Source organism: Phoca vitulina, unplaced genomic scaffold (assembly GCF_004348235.1).
Source record: "Phoca vitulina isolate PV1807 unplaced genomic scaffold, GSC_HSeal_1.0 scaffold7, whole genome shotgun sequence".
Classification (NCBI taxonomy): Eukaryota; Metazoa; Chordata; class Mammalia; order Carnivora; family Phocidae; genus Phoca; species Phoca vitulina.
In genome coordinates, this window is record NW_022589710.1 from 8,686,810 (window position 1) to 8,707,228 (window position 20,419).

Consider the following 20,419-nt stretch of genomic DNA (forward strand, 5'->3'; position numbering starts at 1 on the left):
CTTGGCATGTAGCAGTACTTAATAAATGCTACTATAGTATGTATCAGGCCTGAAATATCCCTGTATACTCTGGCTGTATTTCACAACAGTCCTTTGTCCCATTATGCTGGATTAGTTTCTGGACTTATTTTTAAATTAAATACTCTTAAGAATTTTGAACCTGACTTTATGCATTTTCTTTGCTGAGAGGAAAGGTCATTCTCTTTACCTTCATTCTTTGATTCCAAGATGGGAGCTATAGTCCAGGAATCTTTACTCAGATTTCTTAACACCTGGAAAATCTTAACTTTGGGACCCTAGTGGCATCTAACGAAGGCTCAGAGATCTGTTTCTCTTAAACTGGGCTTGTCATTCAAAGAAGGCTTTACACTTGATTGTCCTTTATATTTCAAAATGAGTTTAGTGTTAGTTATGAAATCCAAACCTGGTATGACATTTCTTGATTGCAACCATAGGAATTGTTTTGTTTAAACCATACACATAAATATTTCTACATAAATGAAATCTCAAAAAATAATACTTGCTGCTACTGTGTATGTTATTTTGATGTTCTAGTCCGTTACAGTGAAATGAAGGGTTGCTGGTTGTGACCTGCTGAATTGATTTCATAACCTACAGGTGTTTGAAAGTGCTTTAAGAGGAAGAACTGAATGAGAAATTTGAGTTGTATTGATAAAATTGCCGGTTTTCAACACACATTCGATGAAATGAGGTATAAGTGTGTTTAATCCAGTTTAGTTTCTCTTCAGTATCTATTTCAGTGCTCTTAGCTTGATTCAGACAGGAAATAGTAAGATACTTGGTGAATTTTATGGTGCATTAGAGTAAGTTGGTATTATGATTTTTCATTTTTAGCTTCTTTTAAAATTGTTTTCCTATCTTCTAGGTCCTGAATCTTTTCATTCTCTTATTTATATTAGTGACTACCAATTCCTATTTTATTTTCAAACGTTGCTTCCAGTCCATATTCTTTTCTCTGTTTTACTGCTTCCTTCTTACTAAACCTGACTCTCAGATAATGTCTTAGAAGATTCTACTGCTGTAGCCACTATAACAGGGTTTGGGGAAGAATACCAAAATAGGTATGTTACCTTCAAAACAAACTGTGCAGAGATAGATGTCTATATGTATATATTGAGTCACAAAATGTTAATTTGATATTAGTAAATAGTGGATTGATACTCTAATATTAATTAGTATGGTAGATCATTTAGAATGTAATAAATCTTAGGTTTAGAATTATTTGACTTCTGACTTCTAGAATCTCAGTCTTTATTAAGTAAAATACCTTTTAAAAATATTCTTAAACAGTGGTGACCAAAATTTTCTGATTGTTCATTCCAGATATAAAAGTAATGAGATCTATGTCTGTATTGAACTGTTGTTTGTCTGTATCAGAATGCGTAAGTTACAGGGTAAGTTTGCTTTTCATTTTTAGTGTATATCATTTAACCTCTTGACAGTTATTTGATGGACTGTCAGTGTTCACATCTGAGAGAAAATCTTTATAATTAAGGCTAAATAAAAGTTGGATGTTAAAAAGCTTACTGTAGAAAGAACAATACTTGCAGATCAGATACAGATGGAGGTAAAGGTAGAGTTTGTTTAGTGAGCAAGGTCATTTAACAGTCTTGAACTGCTTGAAAGTTTCAGATTTTCTGTTTTTTACCTATTCTGGGAGAGTACCTTGGTTAGATTTCTTGTCAGTTGACAGAGTATCCGTTAGATCCATCATTGTCTTGCAGAATTTCCTTGGGGAAGAGTGTGGGTCACTCTTGTAAAAGCAGTATGTTCAGAAGAATGAGAAGGTTGCTTTCCCACGCTCCTCAATCAGCATCTTTCCCAGCCTATTTACCTTGAGTTGGGTCCTATATCCATTCCTAACCAGTAAACTCTGGCCAGGAGAGTAAAATTTATGATACTGAATGTAGGCCTGAGGCTTTATCCCTAGAGCTCTGGGTGAAGTTGCCTTTCCCCCAAATTGGGGTACTTTATCTAAGGGATGAAAACCATTATATCTGTTACAAGCAAGATTTATAATTAATCTTTATGGCCTGGTATGTTATGTTGACTGTTGTCAGTTGAAGTCAGTATGAGTATGTAGCTTTTGTTGTGGTGACAAAAGAACCGTTTATGTGGGTGGTTTTTTTTGTTTGTTTGTTTTTAGTAATTACCATTTATTTTAACTTAAGGAAACTATGATTCTACTCAGCGAGCATCTTACTGAATGTCTGCTGTGCCTGAGCACTGTTTGAAGCTAAGAATACAGAAATGAATTGGTTCTGGGCTCTGCTCTCAAGGAATTCAATCTAGTAAAATGATTTTGTTGAAAATTAAACATTTTATATTTTCAACAAGATTTAGCAAAACTTCTGGTTCTTTCATATCTTTAATCTCATTTGGGAAGCATTTGGTGAGGTGTTCTTTAGTAACCATTTCACTTGCTTTCTTACTAATTGGCTAAATTGGTCTAGGCCTGATTGATGAGTTATGGCGTTTCTAAAATTTCTCATAAAGTTGGTGGCATTTCTGATGTTGGGTACATCAATTTATGGTGTTATATGGGTGTGGATATATAAGGTGAGTATTTCTGTTTATATTTTACTATTTCTTTGAACTTGTTCCGTGCTATTTGACCATGATATAGTACTTTTCAAATTCAGATTGAAATGTAACTAGATGGTCAGTTTTTAAAGTATATTTATTTTACTCCTGTGTTCTAATGGGGCTTAATTTAAATGGTGTGCTTGTTTTCACTAACTTAAAAGCGAATGTAAATTTTTTCGGTATGGCTTTCTATTCAAACTTTTTTTCTTAGCTTTCATAGCAGCATATTTTGAATGTCTCGCAAAAACTGACATACCACAAATATTGAAATCACTCTTCTGCAGCACATTAATTATAATTGTTAGAATATATTAATATATCAAGGAATCACTATCCTGTAACTTAGAATATTCTTATTATAATTTTATATCAATGGACAATTGTTACTATTCCAAGACTTAACAGGTAATTTTATTAGGGTTGTCAATTTTATGTACTCCAAAATTTGGCATACTACAGATTGTCCCACTTAGTCCTAGAAGAGTTATTTCTACAATAGGTATAGTTTTATGATTTCTAACTCCATAATGTTTTCTTGTCATCTCAGCTGATGTTGTAAAAGAGTCCTCAAGTAAATAGGGCTTAATATATGACTGTGAAAAGAGAAACCCCAAAAGGACTGCTTTTTAAAAGTAGTAATTTTTGTTATTTCCAATATTTAGAACAAAATATAAGTGTGTGACAAAAGTGATCTTGTGATTGTATCTAACTTTGTCCAAATGGAAAATACATCTTGAATACTTTGTACAAAGTAATTGTTTTGAGCTTCAGGGGAAGTGTACTTAGCCTTTGAAAATTTGAAGAAAGGTTTGGGTTTTTTTCCCTGGAAAAATGTACATGCACAAAATTTTACTGGAGTTCTAAGGGTTTCATATACTTTCTAAAGCTGTGGACTCTGGCTTAAGAATCTCTGTTGATAATGAGGAAGGAGGAAGAGACGCTGAAAATTTTTTTCTTTCTCTTTTGATCTTCTGATTGGCAATCATTAGAGTAACAAAGTATTTAACAGATTAGTTGTGAAGTGAAGGGAAAATCAGTGGTTTTAAGAATGAAGTGCTGGGTGTAATAGAAAAGCCATTTTCATGTTGAATATACTTAAAAATATATATCTGGGGAGACTGGGAGGAAATCCACCCATTATTCATTTGAATAGCTAGATGTTTTGCTAGAACCCTCTCTAGATGATTACATGTTTATTTTTTGGTTGGTGAAGTTGTTAATGACATTAATAAAATACCTGTCAGGTAGATAATTTATGTTGAAACGCTTTATAGGGAGATGGCATCTTAGAGATGAATCAGTGCTAGAACCAATTTGTCTGTTAGTATTTACAAGAACCCAGACCACATTTATTTACCCTCAGTTACTGTCTCTTTCCTCTTTTCACCTAGTGTTAGCTTAAAGGGTGTGAAAGCCTTCATAACATCCCTGATTTCCAAAGTGTGGACTCTCAGTCAGTACCTGTAGCTTTTATAGACTTTTTATGGAGTCCTGGCTCCCATTAAAGGCTTCTTTCTTATACGGATATAAGTGTGTGCTCTGATGTAATACTTACTCCTCTCATCTAAAGTAATTGCTTTGTAGTAGTTTTATCGCTTTGTAATAAGTTTTTTCTTACTACACTATTAGGTTTTTGAGGGCAGTTAAAATTATCATTCATCTTTGCGTTCCCTACAGTAATGTTTCTCAATCTTGAGTTATGTATTGACCTTTTTTAAAGTTAAAATTATCAGACTTTCCAGAAATCTATCTGTAGCTATCTCCCAAACTTGAGTTCTTTGTCCTTGTTTTTATTAGCCTAGCACAATCGTTCTCAACCAGGGTCAGTTTGGCCCTCCAGGGAACATCTGGCAATGTCTGGAAACATTTTTGGCTGTCACAACTGGGGTAGGAAGTAGCTAGTGGTAGCTCTTGGGTAGAAGCCAGGGTTTCTGCTAAACATCTTAGCAATTCATAGGTGATCTCCCACAACAAAGGATTATACAGCCCAAAATGTCAATAATACTGAAGTTGAGAAACCCTGTGTAACAGAATGTGGTCTTTAGGGAAATTCCTGTGAGATTCTAGAAGTCAATCATATAAGACATGTTTGTACCTGCTCATTATGAAAGACAGGATTTTCCTCATAGGTCATAGAATTTACTTGCCTCTCCTTATCATGATTGGATGAGAATGTATTTTCAGGAAGGAGCTACTGTAGGCCAAAGCTACGTGCTATTGCTGCTTATCTTACTTGGCTGATCTTTATTCTGCTGTAAAATACGTTGATACATTTCATTGTCACAGTCTTAGTTGAAGTTGTCATAACTTCTTACTTGGATTATTGTGATGATTTTTTTTAAATAGTAATTTTAATATGAGATAATTGTAGATTGACGTGCTGTTGTAAAATAATGCCAAAAGATCTCATACGCCCTTTGCCCAGTTTCCCACAAATGTAACATCTTGCAAAACTGTAGTACAATATCACAACCAGGGTATTGACATTAACACGATTCACAGATTAACTTAGATTTCCCCAGGTTTACTTGTCATTTGTGTGTGTGTGTAGTTCTGTGCAATTAATCACATGGGTAGGTTTGTGTATTGATCACTACAAGATGCAAAACAGTTCTGTGACCAACAGATCTCTTCCTTTGTCTTTTTATAACCACACCCTCCCCTTTATTACTATCATTCATAACCCCTGGCAACCACTAATTTGTTTTCCATTTTGTCATTTTATAATTTTGCCAGTTCTAGAATGTTATATAAATGGGATCATACCATATGCAACTTTGAGATTGACTTTTTTTTTCCAGCACAATTTCCTTGAGATTCAGTCAAGTTGTTGCCATAAGTCATTAGTTTGTCTCCTTTTTTTGCTGAGTAATATTTCATGGTGTGGGTATACCACAGTTATTTAACCTGTTGAAGGGCATCTGTTGTTTCTAGTTTGGGGCTATTATGAATGAAGTAGCTCTGAACCATAAAGTACATATTTTTTTATATAAATACACAACTTTTCATTTCTCTGGAATAAATGCCCAACAGTGCAATTACTGGGTCATTTGGTATTTGCATATTTAGTGTTATGAGAAACTGCCAAACTGTTTTCCAGAGTGTGTATATCATTTTAGATTCCCACTAGGAATGTGTGATGGATCGTTTCTCCATAGCTTCACTAGCGTAGGTGGTGCAGTAACTTTTAAGTTTTTGTGTCTCCTGTTTACCCTTGCTTCAAATTATTCTTTTATGTTGCATTCTGAGGGATAATACTAAAATAAAGTGCCTAATCTCTCTTCCTGTAAAATATATTTTGTAGCCCCTGTATAAAGTTCAAATTTCTTAGGGACCTGCCTATACCCATTGACAATGTGGCCCTTACATACATCTCTACCCACATTATTAATTCCTGTACATTACAGGTATATGGAAATAGATGTAAAATAGATGCAGAATAGTAGCAGTCTCAGAGCTGTTGTGACAGTTAAGATTATACATGTAATATTACCAAGTACCTAATATACAGTAAGCAATAAATGCAGTTTCTAGTGATTTCTGAGTGCTTATGCTTTCATATGGTAGGCACCCAAATGTTTAGATACAGACCAGATTCTTTCTAAATTCTGAAATATCCCTGACCTCCTCTCTTCCTTTTTAAGTTCTAACTTTTGAAGTCTGGATTTAAGCCTCGCATCCAATTATTTTGACATTTAATCACATACTAGTTTTTTTTCCTCCATAGTATATTTGAGAGCATTAACATTACTTCCACTGATTTTTGATCATGCACAATATCTAGCATGATGCTATGCACATAGTGCTCAGTTCTACACACTATCAGAAGTACATCACCAAACACTAGCAGATAGTCCAAGATGGCAGAGGAGTAGGAGACCTTAGTTTCGTCTGGTACCAGGAATTCAGCTAGATAGCTATCAAATCATTCTGAACACAACCAGAGACCTAAGAAAAGAATAGCTGCAACTCTACAAGAAAAATGACCACTTTCTGTAAGAATGACAAGATGGAAAAACTCACTCAAAGAGAACAAGAGGCAGTACTGACTGCCAGGGACCTAATCAGTATGGATTTAAGTAAGATGTCAGAACTAGAGTTCAGTGTAACAATTATAAAGATACTAGCTGGGCTTGAAAAAAAGCGGAGAAGACATTGGAGAATCGCTTTCTGGAGAAATAAAAGAACTGAAATCTAATCAAGTCGAAATAAAAAAGGCAATTAATGAGATGCAATAAAAAATGGAGGCTCTAACTGCTAGGATAAATGAGACAGAAGAGAGAATTAGTGATACAGAAGACAAAATGATGGAGAATAAAGAAGCTGAGAAAAAGATAACTACTAGATCATAGGAGGAGAATTCAAGAGATAAGTGATACCATAAAGTGAAACATGATTAGAATAATTGGGATCCCAGAAAAAGAGGAAAGAGAGAGGGTGGTCAGAAGGTAGTTGGAGCAAATTATAGCAGAGACCTTACCTAGTCTAGGGAAGGAAACAGGGATTTAAGTCCAGGAGGCAGAGAGAACCCCCCCCACCCCAAAATCAATAAAAACAGGTCAGCACCCTGACATAGACATTATATTAAAGTGAATCTTGCAAATCCCAGAGACAAAGAGAAAATCCTGAGAGCAGCTCGGGACAAGAGATCCATAACCTAAAAGGGTAGAAACATTAGACTGGCAGAAGACCTATCCACAGAGACCTGGCAGGCCAGAAGGGACTGGCATAATATATTCAGAGTGCTAAATGAGAATATGCAGCCAAGAATACTATATCCAGCTAGGATGTCATTCAGAATAGGAGGAGAGTTCAAAAGCTTCCAGGACAAACAAACTAAAAGAGTTAGTGATCACTAAACCAGCCCTGTAAGAAATATTAAAAGGGATCCTTTGAGCAAAGAGAGAGCCCCAAAGTAACATAGACCAGAAAGAAACAGAGACAATATACAGAAACAGTCACTTTACAGATAATAAAATGGCACTAAATTCATATCTTTCAATAATTACTCTGAATGTAAATGGGCTAAATGCCCCAATCAGAGACACAGGGTATCAGATTGGACAAAAAAGCAAGAAATGCTGTCTCCAAGAGACTCATTTTAGACCCAAAGACACCTCCAGATTGAAAGTGAGGGGGTGGAAAACCATTTATCATGCCAGTGGATGTCAAAAGAAAGCTGAGGTGGCAATCCTTATATCAGACAAAATAGATTTTAAACCAAAGACACTAATAAGAGATGAAGAAGGACACTATATCCTATTTAAAGGGTCTTTCCAACAAGAAGATCTAACAGGTATAAATATTTATGCCCCTAGCAGCCAATTACATAAGCCAATTAATAACAAAGTTAAACACATCGATAATAATACAATAATAGTAGGGGACTTTAACACTCCCCTCACTGCAATGGACAGATCATCTAAGCAGAAGATCAACAAGGAAAGAAGGGCTTTGAATGACACACTAGACCAGGTGGACTTCACAGATATATTCAGAACATTCCATCCCAAAGCAACAGAATACACATTCTTCTCTAGTGCCCATGGAACATTCTCCAGAATGGATCACATCCTGGGTCAAAAATCAGGTCTCAACTGGTACCAAAAGATTGGGATCATTCCCTGCATATTTTCGGGCCACAGTGCTTTGAAACTAGAACTCACTCACAAGAGGAAAGTCGGAAAGAACTCAAATACATGGAGGCTAAAGAGCATCCTACTAAAGAATGAATGGGTCAACCAGGAAATTAAAGAAGAATTTAAAAAATTCATGGAAAGAAATGAAAATGAAAACACAACTGTTCAAAATCTTTGGGATACAGCAAAGGTGGTCCTAAGAGGAAAGTATATAGCAATAGAAGCGTTTCTCAAGAAACAAGAAAGGTCTCAAATACACAACCTAACCTTACACCTAAAGGAGCTGAAGAACAGCAAATAAAACCTAAACCCAGCAGGAGAATAGAGATAAGATTAGAGCAGAAATCAGTGAAATACACGGAAGAAATACAAACAATAATAACATATTATGAGCAACTATATGCCAACAAATGAGGCAATCTGGAAGAAATGGATGCATTCCTAGAAATGTATAAACTACCAAAACTGAAACAGAAATAGAAAACCTGAACAGACCCATGACCAGCAAGGAAAATGAAGCAGGCATCAAAAATCTCCCAACAAACAAGTCCAGGGCCAGATGGTTTCCCAGGGGAAGTCTACCAAACATTTAAAGAATTAATACCTATTCTTCTGAAGCTTTTTCAAAAAATCAAAATGGAAGGAAAACTTCTAAACTCTATGAGGCCAGCATTACCTTGATCCCAAAACCAGACAAAGACCCCACCAAAAAGAATTACAGATCAATATCCCTGATGAACATGGGTGCAAAAATTCTCACCAAGATAGTAGCCAATAGGATCCAACAGTACATGAAAAGGATCATTTGCCATGACCAAGTGGGATTTATTCCTGGCCTGCAAGAGTGGTTCAACATCCACAAATCTATCAATAGGATACCCTACATTAATAAAGGACAAGAACAACACGATCCTCTCAATAGATGCAGAAAAAGCATTTGACAAAGTACAACATCCTTTCCTGATTAGAACTCTTCACAGTGTAAGGATAGAGGGAACATACCTTAATATCATAAAAGTCATATACAAAAGCCCAGAGCGAATATCATCAATGGGAAAAAACAGAGCTTTTCCCCTAAGGTCAGGAACACGGCAGGGATGTCCACTCTCACCACTGTTCTTCAACATAGTACTAGAAGTCCTAGCCTCAGCAATCAGACAACAAAAAGAAATAAATAAAAGGCATCAGAATCGGCAAAGACGAGGTTAAACTCTACTCTTTGCAGATGACATGATACTCTATGGAAAACCCAAAAGACTCCGCCCCAAAATTGCTAGAACTCATACAGGAATTCAACAAAGTGGCAGGATGCACAGAAACCAATGCACAGAAATCAGTTGCATTTCTATACACTAACAATGAGACAGAAGAAAGAGAATATGAGGGGTTGATCCCATGTACCCAAAATGATAAGATACCTAGAAATAAACCTAACCAAAGAGGCAAAGGATCTGTACTCAGAAAACTATAGAACACTCATGAAAGAAATTGAGGAAGACACAAAGAAACGGAAAACCGTTCCATGCTCATGGATTGGAAGAAAAAATATTGTTATAATGTCTTTGCTACCTAGAGCCATCTATATATTCAGTGCAATCCCTATCAAAATACCATCAACTTTTTTCACAGAGCTAGAATGAATAATACTAAGATTTGTATGGAACCAGGAAAGACCCCGAATAGCCAAAGGAATGTTGAAAAAGAAAACCAAAGCTGGTGGCATCACAGTTACGCACTTCAAGCTCTGTAACAAAGCTGTAATCATCAAGATAGTATCGTACTGGCACAAAAACAGACACATAGATCAGTGGCACAGAGTAGAGAGCCCAGAAATGGACCCTCAACTCTGTGGTCAACGAATCTTTGACAAAGCGGAGAAAGTACCCAGTGGAAAAAAGACAGTCTCTTCAGCAAATGGTGTTGGGAAAATCGGACAGCCACATGCAGAAGAATGGAACTAGAACATTTCCTTACACCATACACAAAAATAGACTCAACATGGTGGAAAGACCTAAATGTGAGACAGGAATCCATCAAAGTCCTAGAGGAGAACACAGGCAGCAACCTCTGACCTTGCTGCAACAACTTCTTGCTAGACACATCTCCAGAGGCAAGGGAAACAGGCAAAAATGAACTATTGGGACTTCATCAAGATAAAAGGCTTTGCACAGCAAAGGAAACAGTCGACAAAACCAAGACAACCGAAAGAATGGGAGAAGATATTTGCAAATGACATATCAGATAAAGGGCTAGTATCCAAAATCTATAAAGAGCTTATCAAACTCAACACCCAAGGAACAAATAATCCAAACAAGAAATGGGCAGAAGACATGAACAGACATTTCTCCAAAGAAGACATCCAAATGGCCAACAGACCCATGAAAAAGGGCTCAACATTACTCGGCATCAGGGAAATACAAATCAAAACCACAATGAGATACCACCTCACACCAGTCAGAATAGCTAAAATTAAGAAGTCAGGAAACGACAGATGTTGGTGAGGATGTGGAAAAAGGGGAGCCCTCCTACATTGTTGGTGTGAAAGCAAGCTGGTGCAGCCACTCTGGAAAACAGTATGGAGGTTCCTCAAAAAGTTGAAAATAGCGCTACCCTGTGATCCAGCAATTGCACTACTGAGTATTTACCTCAAAGATACAAAAGTAGTGACCTGAAGGGGCACTTGCACCTCAGTGTTTATAGCAGCAATGTCCACAATAGCCAAACTATGGAAAGAGCCCAGATGTCAATTGACAGATAAATGGATAAAGAAGATGTGGTGTGTATATACACACACCCACAAACACAATGGAATATTACTCAGTCATTTAAAAAAAGTGAAGTCTTGCCATTTGCAACGATGTGGATGGAACTAGAGGGTACTATGCTAAGCAATAAGTCAATCAGAGAAAGACAATTAGGTGCTCTCCTGTGTGTAATTTAAGAAACAAACAGGATCATAGGGGAAGAGAGGGAAAAATAAAACAAGATGAAATCAGGGAGGGAGACCAACTGTAAGAGACTCTTAACTATAGGAAACAAAACAGGGTTGCTGGAGGGGAAGGGGGCAGTGGGATACTGGGTGATGGACATTAAGGAGGGCATGTGATGTAATGAGCACTGGGTATTACATAAGACTGATGAATCACTGACCTCTACCTCTGAAACTAATAATACATTATATGTTAATTAATTGAATTTAAATTAATAAAAGAAGGTACATCACCTTATATCCAAATGAATTCACATAGAGTTGGCTGTTTAATTTTTCTTGTAATTTTATGATGTGTAATCATTATTTTGTGTGAATCCTAATTTTATTAGGTTTGGATGCTTAAGTTTAGGCATACCTACATAGTGACTCCCATAGATACGAAGAATTTGGTATAATGAAACTTTCCATAGACTGGTAAATAAACCAACAAACAGTACTTTGTGTATTAACAAATCTTATATGGTAAAGCCTTTCTCTGGTTCCTGTTTGTAATTTTGTGTGTTTCTGTTAGTGTTTTCTGAACATGTGTTTATCATGTGCTAGGTATTTTGCCAGTACAGGTGCCAAAAAAGGGAAAAGTGGACAGTTTCTACATAATATTTTGGAAATCATACCAACAGGACTTCTTATGCAATTGCTGTGGAGAGTAAGGGAAGAGGGAAAATCACGATCAACTCCTAGATTTATGGTCTATGCAACTGGGTAGATTTACTGAGATATTGAAAACTAAGGGTGAAAGGTTTCAGACCAGAGAAAATCAGGACATCTATTTTGTGCTTTTTATCCTGTGTCAAGGTCCCAGTGAAAGTATAAAAGTTAGGTGTATGAATCTGGTCCTTAGAAAAAGAGGTATCAGGATTTAAAGGATATAAAACTAGGGATTAGATAAATTCACCTAAGGGTGTAGAGTACAGTGAGAGAAGAATGGAGGGCTCAGGATTGAGTTTGGGTAAACCAGGAAGGGTTGTTGGCAGGTGAAACTGAAAAAGGAATCATTTGAGCAAAGAGTAATGAAATGGGAGCCAAGAGAGCAAGTGGTTAAGGAAGTTAGTAGTCAGGAAACAATGTTTCTGAGAGCTCAAGAAGGGTGAAGAGAAATGTTTCTTTTTAATTTGATAGTGTAAAAGTATCTGATCTTGACAAGCAGTTAAATAGAATGGAAGAGAAAGCCCAGATGGAAGTAGGTTGAAGAGTAAATGGGATGTGAAAAGTAGATAGTAGGTATAGATGGCACGTCCAAGAAGTTTTGCTGTGAAAGGGAGCAAGACACCTGAAACTAACGTATAACATTCTATGTTGATTGACTGGCATTAAAAACTTAAAAAGCAAGAACTAATAGCTAGAGGTCAACGTGGGATCAGAGGAGGGTTTTCATGTTTGTTTTTAAAGATGACAAGTATTAGAGAGTATTGATATGTTCAGAAGAATGACCCAGGGGAGGGAAAAATTAATGTTATAGGAGAAAAGGGATAGAGAATAGGGGTAACTCTATAGTTCAAAGCATTTTGCCTTGAAGGTAACTCCAATTTAACATTGCTCTTAAAAAAAAAAAAAAAGTCATTACTTTTCCTATCCTTTTTATTTTCAACTCTTAGGAGTCCCTTTGTTTAAATGGCATGTGTTTAGTTGGGTTTAGGGTTTTTTTGTTTTTGTTTTTTAAGATTTATTTGTCAGAGAGAGAGATAACAGAGCACAAGCAGAGGGAGCAGCAGGCAGAGGGAGAAACAGACTCCCCACTGAGCAGGGAGCCCGATGTGGGACTCAATCCCAGGACCCTGGGGTTATGCCTTGAGCCAAAGGCAGACACTAACCGACGGAGCCACCCAGGTGTCTGCTAGGTTTTTTGTTTGTTTTTAAAGATTTTATTTATTTATTTGAGAGGGAGAAGGAGAGAGCAAGCAAGAGCACAAGCAGGTAGAGAAGGAGAAGCATGCTTCCTGCTCAGCAGGGATCCCAACTTGGGGCTGGGTCCCAGGACCCTGAGATCATGACCTGAGCCAAAGGCAGATGCTCAACCAGTTGAACCACCCAGGCCCCCCTAGTTGGGTTTAGTTTTGTACCAAGTCTGAGAGTCTTCTTTAGTTGATCTTACTCCATTTATATTTATTTTTGTAAGTTTCAGTTTGCTTTAGTCTTGTTTTATTCCACTTCAGTCGGGGGAAAAAAATGTAAGAAAGAAAAATGAAGAAACAGTTTGTGTGCTGCTTATATTTATCATTAAATATATTTTGAACCTCTGTTTCAGTTTATCATTCTTACCTCTCCCAGTAGTCTGTCATGATACTCTGTCATGCATTAGCATAATTACATGATCTCTTATTTTTTTCCCCTTCTCTTTTAGGGTATATTGAGGCCTTTGGTTTTGGCCTGTTATCAAATTAGTTTTACATTTTGTAGCTTGAGCCACGAAATTATAGATGCTATTTTATTATATAGCCATACCACTGTAATTTAGAATTAATTCTATGTGTAACTATAAAAAAATGTGTTCATTCTTTCTTCCATAGCACAAATTCTCCACATATAAGCTCTTTATTATCAATGATGTTTCATCACGTGTTTTTTTTTTTTCAGAAGGAGTTTGTGCTGTTATTTAATATTACATATTTGAGAACTTTAAAAAAATTTATAGTTGCTTGTTATGCACATCCAAATTGACATACTAGCTAAGTAAAGAATTCTTGACAATTCTTTCCTATGAATATCCCTATAGATGAGTCTTCTGACTTCCCAGTTTTCCTGAGAACTTTAAAGCTAGCCTGATACTTTCCCTCTACTGTTTGTTCTTGATTTCTTCTGCCTGGATGATTCTAAGATTCTTTGAAGCTTACTGAGTTGAGTATGATAGGTCTGTAACTTGATGGTTCATTCCTGTTTGTTATCTTTTTTAGTACATGATGAGGTCATTTAATCTACATATTGGCGTTCATCATTTCAAGAGACCTCAAATACTTTTGTTCTTTGCTCTTTTTTACAGGCAGTATTCCAGATCTTTGGCGTATGTTGATGAACAAAGCAGATAAAAATCCCTGCCTTTGTGTGGAGCTTAAATTGTAGTAGGAGACACCAAGTAATAATAACAAAAATAATAATACATAAGTAAAGAATGTAGTCTTGTAGGTAGAAACAGCAGTAAAAGGGATTGGGAATACTGGACAGGAGCTAGAAGACAGGGATTAAGATTACAGTTGTTAATAGGGTAGTCACGATAGGTCTCATTGAAATGGTAAAGGGAACAGCCAATATAATAAAGCCCTAAGTCAGGAGCATGCCTGACTGTTAAAACAGCAAGTAAGCCATGTGGCTGGAGGAAAGGAGTAAATGATGAAGAAAGTAGAGGGAAATGAAGTCGGAATACAAAGAGGCAGAGTTCTAGGCATGCTGATTATATATGGCCTTGTAGGCTGCTATTTAGGGAGCCTCTGTCATTCTGGCTGCTTTATTGAGAATGGTTTGAGGGGATAGTGGTAGAACAAGGGGGGGAATGGATTGAGCAGTTGATGTAATAATGTAGATGTATGAAATGATAGCTTTAAATAGCTAGATTCTATATCTAATACATTTGTTTGATAATTGGAAGTGTAGGGTATGACAGAAAAAGAGGGATCAAGGATAACTCCAAGATTTTTAGCCTGAGCTACTGAAATGAAAGGATGGAATCGTCAGCATGTGAGATGGATAACGCTGCAGTTGGGGAACATTTTAAGGAAATCATCAGTAGTTTAGTTTTGCACATGTTAAAGATACCTTTCTTAGACATTCAAGTGAAGATGTCCAGTAGAATGTTTCAAATGAGTCTAGAGTTCAGGAAAAGAGCTGAGCTGTAAGTGTTGGGTTATCAGCAGATGGATAAGATGAAGAGTGTGGGTAGGTGTTGAGAAAAAAAGATGGTCAGGGACTGAGGCCTGGGGTTTTCACAGCATTACAAGGATGGCTAAGAGGGACCAGCAGAGGAGACTAGTAAGCGGAGAGTGAGTGAGGTAATAGAGGTGGTGTGCTCAAAGTCTAGTGAAGAAAGAGTGCTGAAAGGTCAAGTAAGATGAAAGTTGGGAACTAACTATTGCAAAACAATCATTGGTGACCTTAATAAGAACAGATTTAGTGGAGTGATGAGGGTGATAGACTAATTTGAGTACATATAAGAGGGAATTGGAAATATCTAATATATATATGACTTTTGCAGAGTTTGCAGAAGGGTGTAGCATTATGGGGCAAATAGCTAAGGAGAGGAGGATTGAGACTTCTTTTTAAAATGGAAGCAAAAGAGTATTTTTTGGAACGTGTCATAGGAATGATACATACAGTAAAGGGGAACTTTGATGATCTTTTTCACTTTATTCTGATCTTTACAGTTATATGGAATCTTACTGAAGAGATTTTGATTTCTTTAATGAATTTTTTTCCTCCAGTTTCTTTACATTTTGCTTCCTGTTGTCTCATTTCTTTGAGAGAATACCAAATTTTCTTGTTTCCTGGATTGGCTCTTTGAAAGCCTCCTTAACTACTCTTTTTCTTCAGTTTGTTCAATACGAAAGAAGCAGTTGAGGTATGTTTTTTCAGTGTTATTGATTACAGTAATTTATTTGAGGATGTTGCTTAGATGCCCTCCCTTGTATTGCTGATACTACTGGATTGGGAGGGCAGTTTCTAGAAAGCTATTTACATATACTGTTTCCTGATCCTGTTTTCTTATACTAATGGTAGTTTTTAATGTCTGCTGAACACTTAATTGATAACACTGTATACATTATTTGTGAACAGGATGCTTATTTTGCTGTGGATATTCATTTGCAGCTGACATGACATGAGATTTGCCTGAGTAGCCAGAAAAATAAGACTGGGCATTTGCATTTAAGCAGAAATAAAGATAGTGTGACTGAAGTATGAATCAAAAGTTGGGTTATCATAAATCAGATGTTTTCCTGCTGGCATAATTATTTAATTGGGGGCTGCCATTTCTGACAATGCTTCTTCAAAAGTTATGGAAGTAATTACCAAGTAACCATACTCCTCATCCTTTCTTGCATTTCAGAGAATCTTGATGGCATTTTATAGCAGTTGTAATCATCTAATCTTAGTTTAACCTAAAAAATTCATTTTGAATTGGTATAAATGTATAGCTATAGATCAGCAACTCCTAACTAAGGGATGTATATCAGAATTATGTAGAGTTTTTCAAAATCCACATATTTTAAAAGAACTCCCTGAATTCTGATGATTAAGAACTGTCACTATTAGAAAAAGAGATTGTATACATTTTTATTCATCATAAAAGCTAATATAGGAATCTCTAATCCAAAACTTACTCTGCGTAGAATATTCTTTTATAGGGGCGCGTGGGTGGCTCAGTTAAGCGTCTGCCTTTGGCTCAAGTCATGATCCTGGGGTCCTGGGATAGAGCCCCACATCGGGCTCCCTGCTCCTCAGGAAGCCTGCTTCTCCCTCTCCACTCCCCTTGCTTGTGTTCCCTCTCTCGCTGTGTCTCTCTGTCAAATAAATAAATAAAATCTTTAAAAAAAAAGGAATATTCTTTCGTATCAGTGCCAATTAGTAGAAAAATTAATAAAATCACAAAACTTTTTTTTTTTCCCTCCTAATATATATGAATTATAACTTGAGCTGTCAGGGCAGTTCTTTGTTAGTAAATTATCCCTTTAGAGTTTGCCAGAAATTCCATACTACAAGGCACTTAGCCTTTCATTACCTTAGATTACTAGCCCTGAATCTTGGTATAACCACAGAATTAAATAATTTGCCCTTGTAATTTTATAGACCTTGGGAGATGTTCCCTGAGCATAAGCCAGAGAATCTACCTTATTTTATTTCCTTTCTTCACCCTCCCAATTTTAGTCAAGTATTCAGTGCTTACTGAAGTTTACACTTCTTTTTTTCCTCTTTCCTATGATCCCAAGGATAAGGGTGGAATGTTTTCAGAGTCATCTGAGAGTTTAGATTGATTCCTAAAAGGCAGTATTTAAAAAAGGATTTCTTAAGAGTTAAAAGAAGATAGTAGGAAGGGAAAAATGAAGGGGTGGGAATCGGAGGGGGAGACGAACCGTGAGAGACTATGGACTCTGAGAAACAAACTGAGGGTTCTAGGGGGGAAGGGGTTGCCTGGTGATGGGTATTAAAGAGGGTACGTATTGAATGGAGCACTGGGTGTTATGCGCAAACAATGAATCATGGAACACTACATCAAAAACTAATGATGTATGGTGATTAACATAATAAAATAAAATTTAAAAAAAAAAGTTGACTGGAACAATTAGGACCAGCTAGCTTACTTTTCTTGTAACTATGTTCTTTAGGTGGCAAAGATCTATTAAGATCTTTTTATCATTTCATTCCTGTTGCTTCTGTCATAGGCCAGGCATTGCTTTTTTCATTAATCTATCTAAGTGTAATCTTTTTCATTGCTGTATTATCTCTTTAACGAAATAACATCCATCTTTGCCTCAGTTTTCAGTTTTCTAATCAAATTTTGCAGCTGGTAGTTTGCAGGCTAGAAAGCACCTTAATGTTCCTGAGAAAGAGGACTCAGCCACTATCCTACCTAAGTGTCTTCATTTCCACTTCCTTGCATATTCCAGTCTGGTGGTGGTGGTGGTGGTGGTAGTGGAAGGATTATTTAAGGAGTAAGGATCCACACTACTTGACTTGGTGGGTTTAGGTCTTGAGCCAGATCAAACATTCTAGTGCTTTGTTGGCAACATTCCAGAGACCTAGTTATATTATATGTGATCTGTACATATCAGGGTTGTATATAATCCATATCATTGAGAGCATTTAGAAATTGGATTTCATGAGCTCTGGAAGTTTGCTGGGTGGAGCAGCCTGAAATTGAAATGAAGAAAGGACTTGGTTAATTATTCAAGATAGCCAGAGACTTGGAAGAATACATTGGGGGATCTATGGCGGATCTATCCAAAGGAGAGACTCCTCCAGAAAGAATGGGAAATTAAGATGAGTATTACTTTAGGCATAGAAAGTTCTCCTGTCCTCCCTCTCTTATTCCCCCCCCCTTTTCTGAAAAGAAATGGTATGCTTTTATCCTATTTACAAATCAGTAATGGTACTTATGACAAATTTGAATAGCTTTGTGATTTATCAGAGAAAATAAATTTGTAGATAAACTGAAAAGGGAACAATAAAAATGCTCTAACATCTTTGAATTTCTGAAAATTTACTCATCTTCCTATATTGTAGAGATTCTCAACTAGGAATGCATAATAGAATTATCTTTGGAAATGCTTAAAATATCCTACTCCAGAAAAATTGACTCAGAATCTCCTCAGCAGTTGAATTCTAGACAGTACCTCCTTAGGTTTTTGAGATGTTCACTCCCTGGTTAAGAACCCATTTTCTCCCAGTGCTAGATTGAAGTTAAACTCTGAAAATTAGTATTTCATTTTGTTTTTACTATTGTGAAACTGTTTTATCCGTTACATAAGAAACCTATCTTAACATTTAAGGAATAGAGTTAGTAGATAGGAAGAAACTGGGAAAATGAGGGACAAATGATGGGACTGAATTCGTGAAGTTACATAGTTTCATAGTATAATCAATAATTAAAGCTATATTATGTTCTTATAAATATAGCTATGCACAAAAGCCTCACTTGGACCTGCCCCAAAGACCAAATAGAATTAGTAGACTACACATAAACTGAATTGAGCATTGCTTACTCTCAGCTTTTCCTTTGAGTTGGCATTGAAAAATGATCTTTTCTAATTTCCCTATCTAGTTTCCTATTATTTTCCAAAAGGAACATTTCAGTCAGTTTTTTTCTCTGTTCACAGTTTGTTTCTTTCCATTGCTCAAGTTGTTGTTTCTAGCAGAATTTAATGGGATTCCCATATTGGTGGTCATTTAGGTTGGATGTGGCTTTTAAATACTTCTTTTGATGCAAAATATATGTATTTACATTGCTGAGTACTAATGTTATTCTGAAGAAAATTAATTTTAATAGTTTTAACTTGAATATGTTTTCTTATTAGCAGAAAAAGAAAACTAAGAACTTCAATCCACCAACACGTAGAAATTGGGAAAGTAATTACTTTGGGATGCCCCTCCAGGATCTGGTTACAGCTGAGAAGCCCATACCACTATTTGTTGAAAAATGTGTGGAATTTATTGAAGATACAGGTAGGATAGAAGTATTATTGCAAGAGATTTAATTTAAACGTTCACTTTTGCTATACCAACGGTTTGTCAAATGTTCATGATTCATAAAAGCTAAGTTTTGAAAGAGGTGTATAGTTCTCCTTAGGATTGATTATCTTGAGTATTAACTCTAGACATAACTATCAGATATTTGATAAGCTTTGTTGTTAGCCATTAATGCTTTTGTTGGACTTCTCTTTGATAAATGGATATGTCGAATGGTAAAATGTTACTTCCCTTATTCCGGAATTTAGAATAACTTATTAAATTATGCTACTATTTAATCATAGTTATGATTTTAAATAGATAATTTGAAAGTTTTCAATTTTTTTTAAGTCTAGTACTATTATTACCCATTTTACACATGAATTTTTAAATTCCATAACAATATTTATAAATGTATGAAAGGCTGCTTGTTTGAGATGTTACTGTTTATTCAGCAGCACTATCTTGATGTGTTTTATATGGTTTGAGTTGTATTTTTAAGGAGTGTGCAGATAGCCTCATTATTTTGAAAACCAGCCTGTGTCATGTTTACTTTGTCCAATGTAAACTATTATCTGAGGGCTGGACTAGTAAAAATTGAGGAATAAAGGTAGAATATTATCATGTTTATGTGCATTTAAAAACATGAGTTAATCACGAAACCTCAGTAATTGAATGGACTACAAAATGTAATAGTTTGAAAACATGAACTAATTCCATCTTAACTTTATTTGTTCTTAATGATCTTCTTTGGTAAATAAGCATTGTTTAAAAGACAAAACTAGGATATCTGTCCTGTCTAAAATGTCAAGCTCATTTTTACTTGGATGTACAGTTCTATACCTGTTGGGTTGTCTTTTTGGTGAGAAGTGCTGACTTTAAGTTTTAATAAAGGAGTAGAATATGGGACAATAACTATTATCCACTAGTATTATAGTTGAAATAGTCTGTATCTTCCCTGTTCCATTAATAAGTGTTAATTTATAGAGCCTACATTTGGATATACTCTTTTTTTTTTTTTTTTTTTTTTAAA

At 35.9% G+C, this 20,419-nt stretch overlaps 1 protein-coding gene across 9 annotated transcripts in view; it reads left to right on the plus strand.

The window, feature by feature from the left end:
- Nucleotides 1-20,419, plus strand: part of ARHGAP5 (Rho GTPase activating protein 5) — a 111,259-nt gene that overhangs the window by 56,381 nt on the left and 34,459 nt on the right. For 8 of the 9 annotated variants that reach the window (XM_032404906.1, XM_032404911.1, XM_032404907.1 and 5 more), the window contains one exon: nt 19,236-19,383. In XM_032404906.1, the coding sequence (XP_032260797.1) occupies nt 19,236-19,383 (148 nt within the window). The remainder of the gene's footprint in view (nt 1-19,235; nt 19,384-20,419) is intronic. The other variant, XM_032404912.1, reaches the window with a different exon arrangement.